Here is a 21,819-nt window from a genome sequence, read left to right as displayed (position 1 = left end):
GTGTTACATATCTGATGCAATAACAAAAAATTCAGAGTCACCAAAATACTGTTCAGATGGCACACTTAGGAAATCATAGAAATGTAGTTTACATGTTTAAGCCACGCTCCTAATTACATAAACCACGCTCCATTTAAAGACCTCCCCAGACACTATTTTCACCCCGCTTAAAGCCCTGAGTGGAGTAATACTACTGAGAACGAATGCTTCTAATGGTGCGCCAGGTAAGAACTACATGTTTAAAGTAGGAGTAAACAAAATAAATCATGAATAGTAAGGGGAGATGATTTGTTTCCAAAACTTACAGGACCAGTTATAAATATAGTTCTGTCTAAAGAAAACAACAGCTATGTTCACCTGCTTTTAAGTTTTTGTTCACAATAAATAAACCAAGCGGAAGAAAGAACTAGTAAAGAAGTCAAAAGGCAAATGTATAAGGCCTTACGTCTTCGGGAAAAGCACGAACTCGTGTACCATGTACTCCAGTCCTCTTGTCGTGCATGAGAAAAATGCAGATTGACAAAGACTTTTTCATACATGCAAACATTTGGAATGCAGCAAAAGGGACATTTAAAAAAATTGGATATATTTACCCTATTGACTTGTATTGAAAAGGGGCAATTTAACGAGAGAGGAAGACTTGAATTAACCTGTTTTGACTTTAAACCTCAGGCATCTCCCGTCTGAATCCGGTATCTCGGCAAGTACACACGTCTTGTTTTAATTGCAATGAATTTTGTTAATAGAGCAATAAAGACTTTATTCAAGTTCTAGATGATTGTTTGTAGCTAATTACACATTGAAGCACCCACATATATAACTACCTGGATTGCGGGTGGTGATGTGCGTGTGTGTGTGGGTGTGTGTGTCAGATTACAATTAGGCTGCAACCCCAGTCCACGTCCCCAGTGGGCCGCATGAGAAGAACATAGGAAGCAAAATATGGCTATTTGTCGACCATTGCCAAAGTCAAGTTGAGTTAAATAGACAATGTCAACTTAATTAAGCCAATTAAAATGGAACAAGTGTCCTAATTTTCGGGGTGAAAGAGGCATCACCACATGCTAAGAACTGCCATTTGCTAGCACCCACGAGTTTTTAAAATTAATTAAATGGCATCTTTGATACCGCGTATCCTGTGCTCTTTTCATTTACCATTTTTTTCTTTCTTCTATTGCTTTCCTATTGGTTGTTAATTCTTGTGCTGTGGCTTTCGCTGATGCAAAACGCCCCTTTGCTCTTCGGGGCGGAGAGCTCCTAATAGGTGTGTTGAAATGAAAATGAACCGCAATACTTACATTGAACAATTCTGCAGCACAGCTCATGATCGGAGTCGACTACGGCTCTTAAATCCAGTTTTATAAGTATCGACCCCAACATCGTTTTTGACGTACTGTGATCAACAACCTAAGGGATACACTCAGATCATTTTAGCTAGGGTTCAACTCACTGAGCTATCCTTTGGGCTATTATTACCTGCACTGAATAGACACATCACACAGAGGCGCGCGCGCACACACAAATGTCATGAAGCGCCATGAAGCATTCTCCAGTGCACTAGTGCTTTGTAAAAATGAAATAACAGAAAAACGCTCAGTGACTGGTCGTGAACAGGGCTCTTGTGCGAGTGTGATCGGAGGTTTCACTGGTGCTAAAGACAACTCACGCACTGCACTCTGGGCTCTTTGTTTAGGGGTCGGGGCACTCCTGGCTCGTGTAGGGGTTGGTGTAGGTGGGCCCCACGGGTGGACCAGCTGGAGCTTTGGGTACTTAGAGAGTAGAGCCGCGGGTCCTGGGCAGTCCCCTATGTACTTGGTGGGGCCCTGGAGGGCACTGGGTGAAGCTGTGACCTCTAGGTTGTGGTAGAGCTGAAGTTGGCCATGGGTGGAGCTGTGGGCGCTGGGTGGGGCTGTGCCTATCGTTTGGAGCAGGAGCTATGAGCACTTCGTGGAGGAGGTGGGCGCCAGTTTGAGCTGTGGGCAATGGGTGGACCTGTGGGCTCTGAGCACTAGATGGAGCTGTGTACATTGAATGTATAGAGCTGTAGGTGCTGGGTCACTGAGCTGCAGATCCTGGATAGGTGGAGGGGAGTGCGGTATGCTGTGGGCAGATAGAGAAGCTGTAGGCCTCGTGAGGTGCTGTGGCGAGCATTTGGTCGAGCAGTATGCGCTGGAATGGATCGTAGCTGCAGGCCCTGGGTGGAGGCGCGTGAACTCGCGTTCCGTGGCTGCCTTACAAGGCGCGTGCTCTTCGTGAGGGTGGCCACGTTCAACTGGCACGCGCAGTGAAGGCGCGTGCTGGGGCTCGAGTCAGAGCCGGTGGGGCGGGCGAATGGAACGCTGCTGCTGGTGGATCCCATTGAGAGGCAGTGGTGGGCCCCCTGGTGCAGGGCCCGCACCGGGCCCCGGAGAGCCCTGACCTGAGCCACCTGACCGAGGAGGAGTGCAGCAATGGACCGGTAGAAGTAGGAGGAGGAGAAAGAAGAGGCCATGGTCAAGTAAGCTCCCCCAGCACCGGTGTGTGTGCGTGTGAACAGGGGAATTCTTGTACGGAAGGGGGAAGCTATCGGAGTGCCTTTTGGGGATGCTTTGGGGCGCCATTCAACGGAAGGGGTATGGAAGGGAACTTTAGAAGTGAGGTGAGGTAAGGAGGGGGTGTGTGCGTATGTGTGTGCATGCGTGAGTGTGGCTGTGTGGGTGCGCGTGAGTGAGAGAGGCTGACTTGCTGTGTCAATGTGGGGCCGGGCTGGACGTGCACGTGCCAAGTCTGAATCGCTGCGCGTGCCCGGTCTGAATCGCTGCGTGTGCCCCGGTCTGTCTCCCTTGAGAGGCATCTCGGCAGCAATAGGTCTCGAGGACGAGACCTAAAAAGGGAATCTTACTGTGCTTGGCTGCCCTCTGTCAAGACGACAAACCAGACCACTTAATGTGCTGAGTTTAAAGGACCTGAGTTTTAAGCCAAGAAACAGAAAACAGCTCCGCTTTGGTTTGCTGCTGCTAAGGATGTGCTCTGCTGTTGGCTTTCTCATGGCGCATTTAGTGATTGAAACATGGTCATTCAAAGAACAGTAAAAGTGTGGTCAGGCATTTTTTGCGATGTTTGACAGCATTGTGGTAGTGACTGAAATACGCTATGGAAATGGGTAAGAAAGAGGAGACATGTTAGGGAAGGACATATTTCCCAAAACAACTATTCAGACAAGTATTTTCTTAAGTAAATGTTTACTTCAGAACTGATCAGTTTACACTGGAGTGTAAGCGCTCGAAAACTGAAGCAATGTCCCCTGCTATCCTGCTCACCTCCATGCTCTCGGCTCCGCCTCTTCGCAATTGATCTCAGTTCTTTTCTGCAGCCATTCATTATCCTTTGTTCCTCCTCTACTCCCGTTCATGTTTCCTCACTGGCCTCAAGGCAACTTTTTCCTCCTTTTCTCCATTGTCCTCTGTTCTTCTTGCTCCTCCTTTTCTCCACTTGACACAGTACTTTTCTCTTCTTTTATACATCCTTCACCTCACCGTGCTCTCCGCCTTCATTCACCCCAAGACTACAATCTGCTTTTCAGTAATCACCCTGGTGTGCTACGTGCCTATTTTTTCCTCCCGAAAACTGACTCCTCTTTTTCCTCACCTATCCATATTCACTGTGCCTCATTTGCTCCACTTGCCTGGATTCTCTGCCCTTCTTTTTTCAGCACATCTAGTAGACTTTGGAACTGATTTTCATTATTTTTGGAGTGCTGTTCGGACTTTGTAACTGGTTTTCATTATTTTTAGAATCTGTGTTACCTGATTTTTTTTACTTTGATTTTATTTTTCCTCACATTGTGGCCCCACTGAATATGACTACCCGTGACGCAGGGATTTAGGTGGGCTAGGTCCTGCCGGTGCTTAGCACCAGCAGTTCTAAAGCAGTTGAAACAGGTCTTTATCGGGCTCTCCATTTTTGCACTCTGGGTACAAAAAAATCTTAACTCTGCAGCAGTACCTCCCTTCACTGCCTTTGAGCTAACGTCAAAGAAACGTGTTATCATTCTTTCACAGTCTGATCATTTTAGAACTAAAGCATTTTAAATATTCTATACAACAAAGTCCTAGTTGTTGTTTATTTATCTTACACAACTAATAGCCATTGACAAACCCAATAGCCCTGGCTTGTTGTAGGTGTAATGTTATTTGTTGTATTATATTTCTGTATGCAATGACAGAAGCAGCAAAATACCAGTTGGAGGGCACACTATGCTAATCACAGATTTGTACATTGCGTATTTTAAGCCACACCCTTAATTACATCGGCTGTATCCATTTAATGTGTGCTTTTGAGTGTGTGTTCTTCAATACTTGCTATTTGGCGCAGGTCATCTGGTGTAATTGTTAAACGTGGTTTCTTCTGTGGTGTGCTGCTTTTCACAAGGTGGTGTTAATTATCCATACAGTTCCACGCCATACAATTCAACTCCACACATTTCTAATCCACACCACATAATTCAACACTAAACCATATAATTCAACTCAACAACACAATTACACAATCCACATACATCCAATACACACCAATCAATTCCACAAAATTCCACATCATGCCACAAAATTCAACAGCACACCACATAATTAAACTCCACTATATACCACTCGACAACACAAAATATCATTCCACATAATTGCACTCCCTAACACAAAATTCCACTCCACATAATTGCACTACACTCAATAGCATATAATTATCCACATAATCCGCTGTACACAACACCAGGCCACTTAATCCAACAATACAAATCCACTCCACACCACACAATTTCATGCCACACAGTTTCACAACTAACACATGAGTAAAAACATTGTCATTTACACCGCTAATAGCTCAAGCAAATGCCAGACCTAATGCATTTCGAATGCTTGTTTCTTTTTCTATCCATACGCTATCATGGGACTGCATGTGTTTTCTTGCTCTCTCCCCCATGTGCTGTTTGATGCTTCTTCCCCTAGATCGTCTGTTGCTACTCTCCAAACCCCTTCCCGTTTGTTTTTTAAAATGTATATTTGTTCCGTTTTTCAATGCCTTCCTTCCACAGATCCTTCATTGCTTCCCCACCCCTCTCTGCTGGAAACTATTGCTCAGCATTCACTTCGTATACCTTGCTGCCACCATTGCTCCCATGCCCACTACTCCTGGCATGTTTTTACATTAAAAAACATGTTTATGTAGAGCTAAAAAGTTACAATTTTCAGTTGTGCCACTACTCTCGTTAGAAAACCTATTTTTGCACTCTTTGATGAGTTTTTTAATTACCACAAGAAAACTGTACGCCATCTTAGTAAGATATATTATAACACGCAAATATGGCTGCTACAGTGACTTAATGCATGCACATGCATATGTAAATGTAAATGTTGTAGTGCTTTTATAGCGCACAATCACCCAAAGGGGTATCACGGCACTGTATACATACCGCTCTGGAACCTCTCCTGGCCTTTCCATGGGAAGTGCCCACTCCTGGGCACCCCAAGGTGAGGCCAGGCATCCTGGCGCTGTTGGGGCCGCTGTGGAGATTAAGAAAGCTATTGCCCAGAGTTGCAGCGTGGGACCCATGAGTAGAATAGGCACCGAGGCGAGAATTGTCAGGTCCGGGGAAATTTTAGCCCAAGACCTGCCTAAGGCGGGAATTGAACCCTGGTCCGGGCCAGACCTCTGCATCAGAGTCTGCCGCTCTAACCATTGAGCCACACTTCTCCAGCTGCAGCTGGCATTTAGCTGTCTTTTTTTCCAGTACTTTTTAGCACTGACAACAAGCATTCGCAATTACAACAAAGCCCATTACTGCCTTTGAAAAGCAACACCTATTGCCTTTGCCAATATTTGTTCATAGTTATAGGTGTGCATCAGCTGGAAAATTCAACACTGGGAGCAACAAACTGTAAAAAGAAGGTAGTGATCATTGCTCTTCAGTGACTTTTTTAATATTATTCTGATCTTCCAAATATGGGTTTAAGAAGGTTCCAAGCTGTGTCTGATATGGACTGGCTTTTTAATGGGTTTTTTTTAACAGCTAGTACGCTTTTGAGTATTGATTTATTGGATAATTCTTGCAACTTGGCAACATGTTCACCTAATTACATTTTATATTCTTTTCCAGAGCAAAAACAGCTCGAGTCATCAACTATGAAGAGTTTAAAAAGGCTCTAGAAGAACTGGCAGCAAAGAGGTATAAAGGCAAGAGCAAAGAGGAAGCTTTTGAGGCCATAAGCCAGCTCATCGCTGGAAAGGAACCAACAAATGTTGGCGTTACTGTAAGTAATTACAGGAAATTCATCGCTTGGCTCATTACTGCAAAAAATGTAGCAATTGTGCTGCCGTGGTCCTGCAATGTGCTTGAAACAAGTGGGAAACATGTGGCAATGGGAAGCATTCCAAGAAGATGCACTTAGCAGTGTTTGATGAGCACATCTTCTCTCAATCTGAGCTGAATTCTATTAGGTAGTGGGACAAGTTGGAAAAGGAATTTCCAAAGTTTCAACAAGCCTAAGATTGTTTTGATTCCTTACCAGTAATCTCCATTACTCCGATTTTCCTTCCTTGCACCCAGTACGTACTGCATGCATTCTGGCCTCTTCCGACTCCCCTGGGCTCCGCTACCTAAGCTTCTCTAATGTCAGGGGCGGTGGGTGACATTTCAAAGTGGTAGGGCGCAAAGTGATTTGCCTACAGCTCCGTAGCCAGCGAGCGAGCCTGAACCCCAAAAGGGGGGTTTGGGGGGATTACCCCCCAAGAAAATTTTGAAAAAAAAGAAGAAAAATCGTGCATTTACAAGCAAATTTGAGAAAGCAGGAAGGTTAATAAAGCAATTGTGAAAGTGCAGTTATTACATTAATAGATGGCATAACATAGGTAGCTACTTATTCAGTATAACCACAGAGCTTCATACATTCTGTCCTATTACGCTTAGGTGCTGAATTCAGACTATAAGACTTTCATGAAAATCTCAGCTCTAAGAGTAGAAGAAGTTGCACAGCAGTTGGGAAACAGCCTTCACAAAGCATTAGGAAAATGAGAGGCAATTACTTGAAAGCAAACTGAAAGCAATGCATCAAGTAGTAACTTAAAGCAATGCATCCAGCAAAACAGTGCATGCAAAAGTAAACTAAAGCAAGTGTGAACCTTCACTTTGAAAGCAGGGTGCTAGTCAACAGGCCAGTCACATACATTTAAATTGAAGAAGAGTACACTTCAGCATGCAGGCACCAACATAAAAGCACCAAGCAAGTCAAACAGTTTAATGAAAGAAAAATGAAAGTAATACATCCAGCAAACTAGACAGTGACTCAAAAAGTAAACTGAAGCAAGTGCACACTGAAAGGAATGTGCGGTCATAAGTCAGACATTCACATAAAAGCAACTTACCAAGACACCCAATCAATTACATGGGAAAAACTTGAGCCAATGCACCCAGAAAACCAGACCAGCACACCAAAGCATCCCACCCATGATTGGATGGCAGCTGTGCTCTTAGGGTCACCCCTCAGTTTTTTGGCAGGGTTGAGCACCCCCCAGTTTTATGCCCTCTGCGTCTGAAGGGGAGACAGGCAAAAGGGGTCATAATGGGACATCTGGCACAGCCACTTTGTAATCAAGGTCACCCACCCAGCTCAAGACTGAGTTACAGGCTGATATTAAATGTTTAAACAACCACAAGGGTCTCCAGCTAGTTGGTTCTTGAGCCAAAAGAGTCATCAGCTCACTGGGAGTCTTTACATCGCAACTGAGATGACATGACAATGTCCCTTGATCCGGAGCAACTGTGGGGACTGGTCTGGGTCTGGATCTGACTTGGTACGAGCAGGATACAAAAAGTAACGGGTAGGTGGTAACCCACTTTAAGTGAAGGAGCTGTAAGGTACCTAAGCGCACTGGTGTTGATACCACTAACAGGGCAGCGCTGGCTTTCTCAGGGTGGGTGTCAGCTGTGTGATGAAACCAGCATGTGAAGCAGTTACCTCAAGCAAACTAAAACCAATGCACTCATCAAGACAAGGAGTTACATGAAATCAAATAGAAAACCACCATCAAGCCAGGTAGTCACCTAAAGGCAAATTGAAGTGGCTGCACACTATGGGAAGTGCACTTCACCAGCCAGCCTATTACACTAAAGGAAAATAAAAGCAATGCTCCCAGTAAACAAGACAACATAAATGTAAACAAGCAAACACCAAACAGGCGCCCAGGTTCTAAATCAGCACCCGGTGCGGGGGTACCGGTCGCACCACCCTAGAGCCGGTGCTGTGCATTATATAACGCAACATTATAGGGCCCCTTCTCTATCATCAACATCAATGTGATGAGGAGACCCTGACCCCAACAGCTCACAGCTTGAATAATTTAGCATATTCAGATCAATCGCCATTTCCCTGAGTGTCTAAGGGGAGCTGCATGTGGGGAGGGGGGGTGTCTAGCTGGTCTGCGAGCATCCCCGCCCAAGCCTGCAAGTCATCAGCGAGTTTATTGTCTATTCAGCATTCACCCATACAGCTTTCTCAGCCACTGCCTATTCAATCATGTCTCAAACCCACTTACACATATCAGAGGGTTAGGGAACATCCAACGAATAGCCACTCTGCCACCCCAGCAACAGGAACCTTCAACTAAGTCCCTTCTTATTGCATGTTGATACCTGCCTCAACAGGAATTGTCTAGCGTCTCTAGGGACTCCCCACTCTGTGGCTTCATTTAACCTATCACCTATGGACTGCCACTATGCGACCCGCTTGGGGCAATGCTATAGCATACGCATAAAGTCTGCTCCGTCAACTAAACTATTGAGGGCAGGTAGGCGGTGCACATCTCTCCCTCCTGGGCATGAGGCCCAGTGGTGTAACGAAACTTAAGGCCCCCCTTGCAATGTAAATGGATGGTCTCCCCTCCGGAATCAACCAGGAGCTCTCAGGCCAGGATACTGTGCTGAATGTGGCCCCTGGAGCTTGGGCCCCCACACCGTGGAGGCTGCGGGGGCCTATGTTACATCACTGAAGAGGCCACATGTTGATGTGCTAGATGGGGGTCCTCAGCAGCTGCCAATGACTAGCGTCGGCTATATGTGATGGGATTATTCGAAGTTGGCATAGAGCTAAACGTCTACTGTGTACAAGTTGGCATAGAGCTAAACGTGTACTGTGTACAGCTAAGCGCCAGTCCTATCATGCTTAACACTGAAAAATGAGTGGTTGAAGATCATTCTTCTGACATGGGTTCAATTAACATTTGGGTACATACATAACATGTTTTCAATTAGGAATGGGAAGCGCTATATAAATTCCAATACAAAACAAGTTGAACCTTAAAATGCATCCTTTGCAACGAAAATGTGAACTGTGCAATGGATAAAAACCTGCATGTGTACTCGAGCTTAAACGGGTGCAGTGAGGGGGAACTCACGGTATTTCATGCTTTACATCTATTGGAGTCGGAGGCATGTTCTATTGGGGCAGAGCTTGGGAAGCCTTCATAAATCAAGCAATATAATATGCAGGCTCTTTGCTTTATATTAATTGAAAAATTCAAAACCGATTGCGCAAAAAGGCCCCATTAAATCTATAACATCTTGTTTCCAAAGGCGTTTTTGCTAACGAAAGAATACTGAATATACAACTCTTGCAAATAGGTTGTTTCCTCAAAACGCAATTGCATGCATATTTTTAATGACCTTTTTATCTCTCATTTCCCTAAGGGCAGCAATATAAACTTTAAACTTCTTAAATGGCACTTAATTCAAATGATTTTCCTGTTTACCCTTTTAAAAGTGACAGGTTGTTCAATAGAATGTATAATTGTTGGAAAATAAGAGATCACAAATGAGGCACCACAGCTGCTTGCACGTAGTTCATTTTTCAGAATTCACTAATCACTTGACATAAATACAGTGCACAAAATGCCGAACGTGTTGAGAGGAAGTTCTTTCCAGGCAAAACTAATTTATGCTAGCTCTAGCCTTTGTGTCAAGTAGTTACAACGTGCTTCTTAAAAGTCACTTCTGTTTTCTTTTATGAGTGGAATGCATCCTTTGCCTCAGATTACTTGTTAAGAGAACTAACACGGCTGAGCATGGCGCCCATGACAAGCAGCGAGAGAGTGCTAACACGCATTGAAATCCACCAAGAAGCGCAGATACACCCAACACCTAAATTAAAGAACATCTGTGAATTTCTAGAGTGGCCGGGTTATTTATACATTTCTGATATTACGGTAATTTAAAAAATGTTTCGGGTCCTGATTTTTGTTGTTGTTTTATACTTAAATGAATAAGAGATACATCAAAATATTCCTTACCTCAGACCTGCCAGTGCCAACCTATAAACAAATATCACTGCCTTGTGCCCAGAGCTACGAAAGAGGCACCCCCTGGAATCTTCCCTAGTGTGTGCCACACCCACGCTATCTGTGCCCGAGTAGCCCAGGCAAGTTGTTTCCGTTGCATTTTGGGACCAATAGTTCTGCTGAAAACCATTTTTAAATCACAAGTCTCAGATTTAATAGAAAAAATACTTCAACTCAACCATGGTCCTGGGAAACACGAGTGCTCGGGGGCCTAGTTATATCGCACATTGTATACTGAGTTATGTAACTGCATTATTTCCAGCGTAGTCGCTCGAAGTGTTGGTATAATTGATTTGTCAGTTCTCTTTGATGAGGAGCACATGTGACAGCTTCCCCCATTCCAGTGACAATCCAATGCAAGCGGATTTTTTGTGGGCATTGCAAACCATAATGGAGAATTCAATCTCCGGGTTAATCAGTAAAAATCCAGGACTGATATATTGTGCCGCAAGACGTGTCTAAAAATCTACTTGAGCAGCAAACGACTGCGCAGTGAGTGTGGGGAACATTTCTCTTAATAGCCTCAAAGACACAAAACAAGTTTTGTTTACCCTTTCACTCGGAACCGTTTCTGTTTAAAACAAGATTTAAAAAAAATGCAAACATAACTTTTTGGGGTTGCTGTAGCATTGTGAATACTCAGGATTCATTTAGCTTTAAAAACACGTTGCACATAATTCATTCCTCCCAAGTGTCACGCATAAGGTGTGACAGTAACGCATTTCAGTGCGGTGCTCCGCATCATCGCACTGAAATGCATTGTCACGCATATGATGCATACTCCATAGTGTCCCAGCTGAAGCTCTGCAGCATTAACTGGTGTGTATGGCAGCTGGCAGTGGCATCATGTGGGGACTAATGGCCTGTGCCCCTGCTCTTGCAGGCTTCATTGGTATGCTCGCCACTGAGCTATGAGCTGCTGTGCTGGTAGGGTCATGCGGCATTGCTGCAATGTATCGTCTCCGCCGGTGATTCCTGTGGCACTGCCCAGCTCTGAGTAAGACAGCCTGCCGCCATTCGCGCGCCATTACGTCATCAGGATGACTGACGGCAAGAGAGAGAATGGCGGCGTCAGCGGGTGGCTGCAGGTCATGAAATGACTTGGTGGGAGGCTGCAGCCAGTGGCAATGCCAGCGCTGCTACCATCGGATTCGGTAGTAACAACTGCCCAACATAATGAAAACTCTATCCCCGCAACCGGACCCAACCCCATGGACTGCAGTGCCCACGGAGCCTAGAGCACACCGCTGTGCTGCAGCTGAGTGAGCCTGAGAGTCTGAATCGTGCCCGGCGGCCTTCACTCGTTTGTAAAGTGAGTCACTGGGTGGAGTGAGATACCTGTCACTCTGCTGCTGCTTTTAAGAACACTCTCCTTTCGATAAGTTATAATAGCGCTTAGCAGTAGTGAACTGTCTGCTTGTTTGATTTTTGACACTGTCTGGCTGCCGAGTGCGCGCCGACCGAGGCAGACTGCTCGGAGTTATTATGATTGGAGTTGAGCAGTTTTGACATAATACATCACCCTGGCTGGCTGTGAACTATGCGAGCCAGCTGGAGAATTCTCGGGCGTGATGGTTTGTTTTTATGTTTATTTAATATTAGTGAAATGCATGAAACATACCGCAACCGTGAAGTGTGTGATACATTTAAAAGTGAAGACCGCATTCAGCCTCACGCTACTGAACTCGCAGTTGTGTGGTAATGTACCCATCAGTTTTTAGACATTTACTGGCCTTGGTGAGGGGCACTTACCCGCATGTCAGCCACAATCCCACGCCCACTGATGTGTCTGGCACGCTCCAGTGGCACACTATAGACAACAATGGCATTCTCAAAGTTCCCACTCAAAGCACCCAATGATATTAGTCTGGGTCTTCTCAGATCCTCTTTGGGCCTTGTTTTTCACGTTTTATCTAGTTCGAGCTCACGGGCCTATTTCAATCCTTCTTGGACACCCGATGGCCTAAGCAGCAATGTGGCACTATTCTGAGCTGCCTGGAACTGCGCTTTACATGAGCACGAGAACACGTTACATATATGTTTTAGGCATGGGGTGATTAAGTGTATTGCCCAAAATGCAGCGCCAGGATTGGCTAGGGTGGCACATTTGCTGCTCGCCCTGTCGTCCTTTGAAATCCCGGGCTGTGGCAGGCGAGCAAGTACCCCTGGGTCACGCTGGGGAACTTACAGTGTGCATGCTTGAGATAGTTGCCAACTATCCCAAGCATGCGCAAAGTGCACAGTTCCCCAGCGGTCGGGACTGCGCACTACGGTCTGCCCGAGTGTCACTCAAGCTGCAGGCCACCCCCCCCTGCACAATTACCGGCGGTGGGCTGAGGCGGATTGATGTTGCAATGTTATAGATAGGATTGCGGGCAGCGGCCGCGATGCAGGTCCATTGCGGCTGGTAGGGCTACGCCCCTACGCCCCTACGCCCCAATGGACGCACCGCGGCTGTCTAATGTCCATGTTTTACTATCAGGCAAGACCACCTTTTCTCTTCTCCAAAATGAGCTCTCTCACCCTCCACACTTATAGTTTTTATATAAGCCTTCCTTCTGATGAAGGGTGAAGGACTTAAGCAGTTACACAGAAGTGTCATGCGTATTGGGATGAGGAAGAGGGAATCACTGTAATTTGTTTACTGGTAAATAATCGACACCTATCTCCACATACCCTTCCTCATCGGACTCCTTACTCCATGAAGACATACCCAAATGGCCTGTCTTCCTCTCATCTAAAAGATAGTTAGGTTATACCATAAAGCACAGGTGTGCTAATAAAAATACGTTATTATAAACACTTAATGAAAGAAAAAAAGAAAACCTTTTTTCCTTTTGAAAGATCAACATTTCCTGCAAGAACAGTTGGGGAAAAAAGCTAATTATTACTTTGAGCTACATCCAATCTATAATGAGGTATGAAAATAGATGAAGTAGCCCATATCGCTGCTCTGAAAATGACCACGAAAGGCACACTAGCGCATTCTGCCCATGACACCTCATCTTTCTAGTGGAGTAATCCTGAGAAGAGCTTTAAAGTTTTTTTCCTGCTAGATTTCGAGATAAAGAGTTTTGAAACTGCATATTGAATTTGAAGGTATGCTATCTCTATTGGCCGAATCAAAATTGCCAACTAAACAGTCAAATTTTTAGCATTCAAGAAACATGTGTAAGCTGATCTTAATGACTCTCACCACATCTAAAAAATGTAACCTAGATTTTCCTCTAAAGAATGATTAGGAAATAAGACTGGCACAAGCACCTCTTGTTCATTGTGGAATGTTGAATTGACTTTGGAAATAAATCCTAAACATAATCTCAAAATCTCCCCAATAAGGATATATACATCTTGCTTGCCTTGTTGTGCAGAAGAGCTGAAACGTTGATGAAGACCCTCAGAGACATAGTTAGGGCTAAGGGTAAAACATGGACTTGTCAATCCTTCTCCCTCACTGTGAATCCATGATATGAATATGAAGATACACATCCTATCTTTGTTAGGTAGTCTAACTTCAAAATCATAGGGATTACCGGTTGTAGAGAGTTCATCTTGAAATATATAAATATTAATTTGCTGACTAAATCAACAACTGTTCTTTAGTTCCCTGAAGGCTTTATTACTAGGAATACAATTTAATACCATCACAGGCTATTGTCTTTTTCAGGTACTTGAAAAATGTAATTCTTAAAAACTAACACTTGGATGCTCAACTTAAAGCTGCCTTCTTTGTCGCACTGGTAGGCCAAATATTCTGCAGATAATGTGCGCCTAGGAAAATTGTAAACATGTTTCTCACACAGCTCTTTGAAACTCTTTGCAACACTCACTTATCTGAGATCACTTTGTACCACAGATCTTGTTAAATGGTGATGTGACCCCAACAGGATTCTTGGCATATTCAGAAATGCTGACTTGCATTTGTTTTGGAATCAGAAGGAGGAGAAGACATATCTCCTTAGACATTTTTAGGTTGGCAAAGAGAGCTATTCGATTGAGAACTTGTGCTTTGTTTTACAATTATTTTCAAATGGCTTTACGGATCTTTTTAAAATTTGGTATTTATGACAAAAAGGCTGTAAATATTTTGGATTTTTGAAGAATTAATGTAGAACTGTCTCAATTTCTTTTGCAAAACCTTTTGCATGAGAAGGGCACATACAGCAACCAGAATGTTTAAGATGCATTTGCCTTCCAACCATTAAGACTTAAATGGCAACAGGCTGTAATAAACCCCACCAGTCTCATGGTGGAAGCTCTAAATCCAATTTTACCAAGGGATATAATCTCATAAAATGTAGGACTGTTAGTCAATCCATGTCTTTCAACTCTCTTTTTAACTGACACTGAATAGATGGAATGATCGAATGTTCGAACTGTTGCATTTATAAAATTGTCAAAACTACCCGCTACTGGTGCTGGGCTGTTCTTTATCAGTTGGCAACCGAAAATTAAAAAAAAAGACTGGAAATCACATACTGCAATTCCTCTCTCTGAATCTGGTTTCCTTTTTGTGCAAAAAAATGCCAAATTATGTCAAACTAGTCCTCATGATCTCCTTGGGGCTGCTATTAAGGTAAAACTGAGGCTAGTCTGTAGATGTGTCTGCGTCAGAAAAGAGGGAACCATTAGGTTCTGTGATGCCTCATATCAGTCCCATGATGTTACACTCTCCTAGAAGCAGGGAACAATGTTTCTTTGGAGCGTGCTCCCACATTGCTGAAGCAGGAACCAACAAAAACACAACCAGGCTAAATAAATAGAAGGGTTGGGGCTTGAAATGAGATGCCCTTGTCTGTGCCTGAAGAGACTCTTTCTCTCTCTTTGTCAACAAATTTACAACCCTGGTTTTACTTTTCAAAATATACAGACTATGGAAAATTAGGGAAAAATGTATATTCTTATCGCAAATTCTTTAGTAGAAAAGAAGAAGTAGTTCTCGAAAATAAGGATAAAAAAACTCTTTACAGGCAAATCAAACACACCTCAAACATTATATTTTCCAACTCTCTGGTTTTCACAAAAGTTGCTATTCTACGTGTCGGTCTTTGCACTACTTTAAACAGTCCTTGACACAAAAGCTCAAATTAAGAAAAAGCGGACCCTCTGCACTGCAAGTGCCAGTTTCCAAAACAAAGGTCCTATTACACGGTACTCTGCTGAGAATACATAATGGTCCAAGGGGCATGCAGGTGCTACAGGGCTAGAGCATGGGCCTGGGGTTATTTGCTTGGATGTCCCAGGATCTGTTCTACTATGTTTCTGCAAACCGGAACACGTGCAACCTCTTCAGCACTAGACTCTCAGCGGTACCAGCAGCGAGCAGTCCTGGGCATCTCAGGGAGGTAGTGGGGGGATGTGCAAGCTTAGAACTCAACAATCACCCAGCAGTGCAATAAGTGATTGTCCATTCCAGTGCTTTACTTTAGTAAACAAAAAGTATTTTAAATCTACACACTTAAAACATAATACACATTGGTAGAGATAACAGATAAAAATGCCATACTGGTGTAGGTCTCAACATGGGATTTAGAGTTTTCAAGTGCAGATGCGGATTACACTTTAGTTCAGTACATAGAGCTCAGTTAATCGAAAAGTCCTCTTTCAGCGCAGTCTCGCCATGGTGTAAACAGTAGAACCCTTTCCCAGATGCTTGCAGGAACCTACCGCACACATCTCTTTTTGCTCTCGCTTCTGGGAGAAGATCCTTTGGCCAGAGGCATGACACGCAATCTGGAGGAATACAGCAGCATAAGGTGCCACCGCCCAAAGTCCTTGCAGAGGGGGCTGACTTTTGGATGAGTGGAGGTTTTCAGTGGTCAGTTAACCCGCTTCTGGGGTCCGGCCAAGGTGCAACAGATGGACTGTCAAAGGTCCGGGGTCAGAATGGCATGAGAGCACTCACGGCGAGAACTTTTGTTTCACTTCTGATAGTCTTGGTCATGGCGGCACAATCCATCTCTGCACAATTCCTGATAGTGTTGGCATAGTCTGCCTTGTGCACAGTTCTTGTCCACACTGGCAACAACCGCTGTCCACAATCCCTAAAGGAAAGTGCTAGAATGGAGACTGTGTCTATGTTCCTCAAAGTATGCAGATCACTTATATTATTGCTTCCCAAGGTGTACCCACACAGCACCAGTGTCTTGCTGCTTCATGTGCTTCCTCAGGAGTCACAGCTCTTGCATGGGTGAGGGCATCTTCACTCTCTCAACAGGCAAGAGGGCTTCCAGGCACCTGCGATAGGAGAAACAGCTTCTTCCAGCAAGATAAGGTGTTAGGTGATGTTCCCTCGCATTTAGGAAGCTGTGTGTCAGGCAGGTACCAGCTCCAGTTACACAGTAGTGATCTGAGTACTCCGCAGAGCACTCCCTTCCTTGATGAAAGAGAATTTGGAACTGAGATGAAGGGGGTCAGTGACTCCAGTTTTATACAACTAAAGCAGACAACAGATGTAGATTCACTCTCTGCAGGACCTGTTTGGGTGGCTCTTCTTTCAAGTGTTCTTTCCAGACTTCTCCGCCCAGCAAAACCTTTGTGTAAAGTGATGCTCCTTGCAGCAGGGTAGTCTCCTGCCTCAAGCACCTCCAACAAAGGCACACAGAGGTGTGAGCTTTCCACACCAGTCTTTCAAGACCCACACTGAACAGTAATCAGGAAAGGGAGAAAAGGCTAGTCTCAATGAGAAGAGGTCCCTTTCACGTTAGTGCACAAAGGTAACATTTATATTAGTAGGCCAGTAGGGCTCCACTCCAGTGGCACGGCTTAAAAGGTCTAATGATAACTACGGATTCACAAAACACGGCACACTGCCACCACTGACCGGTATAGCAGTCAAATGTCAGAAAAATGAGGGCAGGCTTGGTGAACCCCTCGAGGTCACATGACAGGTACCAGAACTCACTCATGTCATGCAACAGGGCTAGGGCTTTGCACACACACTCTATTTGTGACAAGTTAGGGCAAAAATTGAAAAGCAGGACACCAGATACTCCCGCTCGGGGCACTCAGGACAGTGAATCGTAACTACACCCCATGCAAGGGACATTCCACTCTTAAAAGGCCTCAAATGCACTGCCTTACTGAGTCAACTAATACAGACCTCAGCACTGTTCAATGCTGTGGGCCACAACTCTGCTCTCCAAAGCAAACAGGGGTCTCCTGCACCAAAAAAAGTTTTTCACAAATCAGAGTATGAAGATAAAAAAAACTCCCTTAATTTTCTGTGTTTTAAAAAGGAACAAGCAATGGCAATGGCAATGCCAATAGGTCTGGCTTTAAAGGAATGTTGTATGGTAATGTGAAGCATTACATGTAAATAGTATGGGAATACAATTCAATTCATAAACTTTATTGGATTTTACAGATAAAATCATAAGTCAAGTCATTACAAAAAGCACATGGGAATAGATATATATTTGGGTGTAAGCAAAGAACTGTAACATAATATTGGTATAGGTTGAAAGATCAGGTGACAGTTGCACTGTCAAACTAGGCCCCAAAAATACATGTAGGTTAATGACTGACCTGCTCCTACCTGATCTGCGGCCAGAGAAAAACAACAGAATTATCTAGATATCTTAAAAACTTTAATAATACCCGAAGTCATATGTGTGTCTCTGAAAGTTCAATCTTGGGCAGATGGATAAATAAACAGAATGATTTCTGGTGCAGGAAAGAGGAAGCACATTTTGTGGAAGTACACAACGTCTTCCCAATCACAACATGGACTCCTGGCTCCCAACAAGTGGGCAGAGCTAAAGCCCCTTTCTCGTGATTCTCACATAATTGTCTGGTGACAGCTGCGCTATCAAGCCAGACCTTAACAAGCATTTACAAAACAATGGTTTCACCTTTGGAAAAGTTTGAGCTACTGGCATTGTTGATGAGTACAGGCCTCGACAAGGCCTGCAAGTGTGAAAGGGTTCGCCCTTCTATACACAGAGTCCTCAGACTACACAAGAATTTGGCACGGAAACTTGAAATACAAAAACATAGTTTAATAAACCTTTAAAGGTGGTACTACAGCCCACACAACACTCTACAGTATTGTACAAGGTAGCACAAAGAACTCGGACATGCAGTCCCCTTTTATACATAAAGAAGGGGCTCATAAGTGGGCGGTTACAGCTCAAAGCATGATTTACAACCATGTATGGACATTTCTCAAACATGATCAATACATGGGTGGAGTTAACGGTTCTTGAGACCCGCCGAATGCACATTCCAATCTACGCTAAACAGAAACAGATGTTACTCTTACTGGGCATGCGCTGGACACGCAAGGAACTATTTATAGCCTGTTGCTGGGCAATCTTCAAGGGTGACGGTCAGTGAGGTAGGACTCGCCTCGTGGCGAGCACATGGCAATGTATAGCATTCAAGATGGACGCCAGAAAACAAAATGGAGTCTGGCCACATTTCAAATACAAGCGGGAAAACTAGAACAAAGACGGGATAGCATGTCTTCAGCGAATGCTTAATACTATCGCTGATTTATTTACAACAGACGACCCTTTCAGCATTTGCTGAAGACATTCGGTTTCCTTGGATAATCTAAATACTCATCGTTTATATCGATGCTCATCATGTCAGCTATCTCTCTAGTTATAGTTTTCTTATGGGCAGCATCCGCAACAGCTTGTTTATTAGGCACACAAAATGAGACACATAAAGAGCATATCATTGGACTACATTGAATACATACACAACATGTGAATAATATGGCAACAATTATGCATAGTCCAGTGAGAACCTTCCAACCCCATGTAGAAATCAAGGTCCAAAACCACCCAGAAAAGGTCCAGGATCCATTTTCAACATGTATATCAGCTGCAATCTTATGTAATTTGTTAATGGCTTTATACACAGAAGGAGTATGATCAGGGATAAAGACACAACAGCTGCTTCCGATAATTCTACAAGCTCCACCTCTATCTGCTAACATCACATCAAGAACCATTCGGTTCTGTAAAGTAACAATCCTGGTAATTTGCAACTCTTCAGTAAGATTCCCAAGAGCCGCAGCAGTTTGATTGGTAACAGCTTCAACTACTCTTGTTAATCGTCGTATCTTTCTACTGTTCAGAGCAGCTCCCACAAAGAAAAACAATCCTAGGTTGAAATGTATACATTGTTGCAGACTAGTATCGGTTTGGTCAACATCATCTACAGATAAAGTTCGTATGAATCTATTCACAGTCACATTATTCAATAATTTCAACTCTTTGTGATATGATGCAGGTGCCAGGAATACAGGTGGCAATAAAAACGATACATAACATACTCCAGACCATCCGGCTGGTAATCGATAATAGCCCTTGTTCCCGCATACAAAATAGGTGTTATGTGAGGCTAAGAATGTACTATTATTCAGACCATCAATGTTCAATACAACAATACAATCACTAACACCTACAGGAATATGGCCTACACTTTGTACACATAAATCAGCTTGTGCTTGGGCCACTGAAATCACAAACGTCTCTTGTCCAACAGTGTCTCTAGTGTTCGTAAAAATGTAAGGTGCCGATTCATTGTCTGGTCGATACTCTTCCCACTCCCATATAGTTCTGTTGGCTTGTGGATAGCCTTCTTTATTTTGATGACATTCTTTATTAAGTTTGAAAAGCAATCTTCCAACTGTAGACTTTCTCGTAGCAAAAAGCAAAGTATACCATGCTCTACAAGAGCCATTATGAGAGAAAGGAATAGGTATGAACGGTGTACCCCCTTTCTTTTGGTGTGCTGGCATCATCCCACATATCCAACAATCTGTAGCATTTGTAGCAATGTGGGTATGATGCAACATCTGGATGAAAGTGTTGTTCAAATACGACTGTCGATGTTTCAACTCTTGATATGGGAGTGTATAGAAAAAGTGCTCATTTGGGACTGGAGTGGAAACAACATATAGCTCACGGGCAGGAGCTTTATCCTCGACAAACCACATGACTGTAGCAATAACTGCTATGATGATAATGAATCCTACAGAACCAAAAATCTTCTTCTTATCCATTTGAGCAAAGGTACACAGTATCTTCCTGAAACTAAAGTGTTGTCAGAACTCTTACCCCCAGGATAGCCGTTGTTTTCTTCACCAGCGGGCCAAGACGGGTGTCACTACACTAATGCATGGCTGATCCCCCCCCTTGCCTCATTGGCTCTCCGTTTCACTGACCTAGAGACCGTTCTGACAATTTCTCACACAATTGCAGATAATTTTCTTGGTCTCAGATTGTATCTTCTTGATGCAGGGATTGTCTGGTCCGGGAAGAACTCCTCAGATTCGTCAGGTACCACAGCACGGCCTCTTTTCATAGTCAGGATATCTCGATGGTCGGTCAATACAGCAGGTTCCACCAGGTCAGGTTATACTTTTCGGCAGTGAATGGAATGGATCCAGTTTCTGCGATTGGTCACCCGCACTGCTGTTTTAGTCGCGAGGAGGACCTGTTCAGGACCGCACCATCTCGGCTCCAGACTACTCGACCTCTCGAAGGACTTCACCAGGATGAAGTCGCCAGGCCGGAGGTGGTGGCCTTCTCCTGTGGACCGGTCAGGGAGTGCTTCTCAAACCTGTTGATGAATGGAAACCAAGCTATCAGTTAATTGTGCCAAATAGTCATTCATTAAAACACAAGGTACATCGTACACTGAGCTCGGTTTGGGTACCCCCCATATCTTCATGGGGCGTCCGAATACAATCTCATAGGGCTTAAGGCCCGTCCGAGAATGCGGTACTGATTCGATAGACAATAATGCCAAAGGCAAAGCATCTGGCCAAGTCAGAGAGGTAGAAGCCTGTATTTTCGCTATTTTTAACTTGAGCGTGCCATTGTACTTTTCCACCAATCCTGCTGATTGAGGGTGGAACACTGCATGAAATTTTTGTACAATGCCTAAACCCTTCAGGACATACTTAATAACGTCCGCCACAAAATGGGGCCCGTTATCACTCCACAACAATCTGCAAACACCGAAACGAGGAAAGAATTCCTTCAACAGCATCTTAGCAGTAGTCATTGCAGTATTGTCCTTCGTCGGGTATGCTTCAATCCATTTGCTGAATGCACAAACCACAACCAGGACATACTTCAGGTTATTGCAGCGTTCCAGCTGAATATAATCCATTTGCAATACTTCAAAAGGTGCAGTAGGTGTTGCAAATCCTCCTGCTGGAGTTTGTGTCCCTTTTCCTGGATTGTATTTAAGACAAATCATGCAGGTCTGTACTACTCTCTTAGCCGTGCTAGCAATTTCTGGAAGCTCCCAAACTTGCGTAAGCAATTTCACAATTGCCGAAGCTCCAACATGTGCTAGCCCATGTGCCATCTGAATCATAGGTTGTACGAAGGCTGTAGGTAACTTCCACCTATCCATCTGCTTATTCCTCCAACAGCCTTCATCGTCCACTTCTCCATCTTTGGACCATTGCTCTCGTTCTTCCTCAGTAGC

General features: G+C 44.1%; 1 protein-coding gene across 1 annotated transcript in view; it reads left to right on the top strand.

The window, feature by feature from the left end:
• TPPP3 (tubulin polymerization promoting protein family member 3) overlaps positions 1 to 21,819 on the top strand; it is a 216,888-nt gene that overhangs the window by 136,903 nt on the left and 58,166 nt on the right. The window contains exon 3 of the mRNA XM_086945204.1: positions 6,131 to 6,284. Within this exon, the coding sequence (XP_086801330.1) occupies positions 6,131 to 6,284 (154 nt within the window). The remainder of the gene's footprint in view (positions 1 to 6,130; positions 6,285 to 21,819) is intronic.

This window comes from Lissotriton vulgaris, chromosome 12 (assembly GCF_964263255.1).
Source record: "Lissotriton vulgaris chromosome 12, aLisVul1.2, whole genome shotgun sequence".
Taxonomy (NCBI): Eukaryota; Metazoa; Chordata; class Amphibia; order Caudata; family Salamandridae; genus Lissotriton; species Lissotriton vulgaris.
The sequence above is the reverse complement of the archived record's forward strand: the minus strand, read 5'-3'. Positions and strand labels throughout refer to the sequence as shown.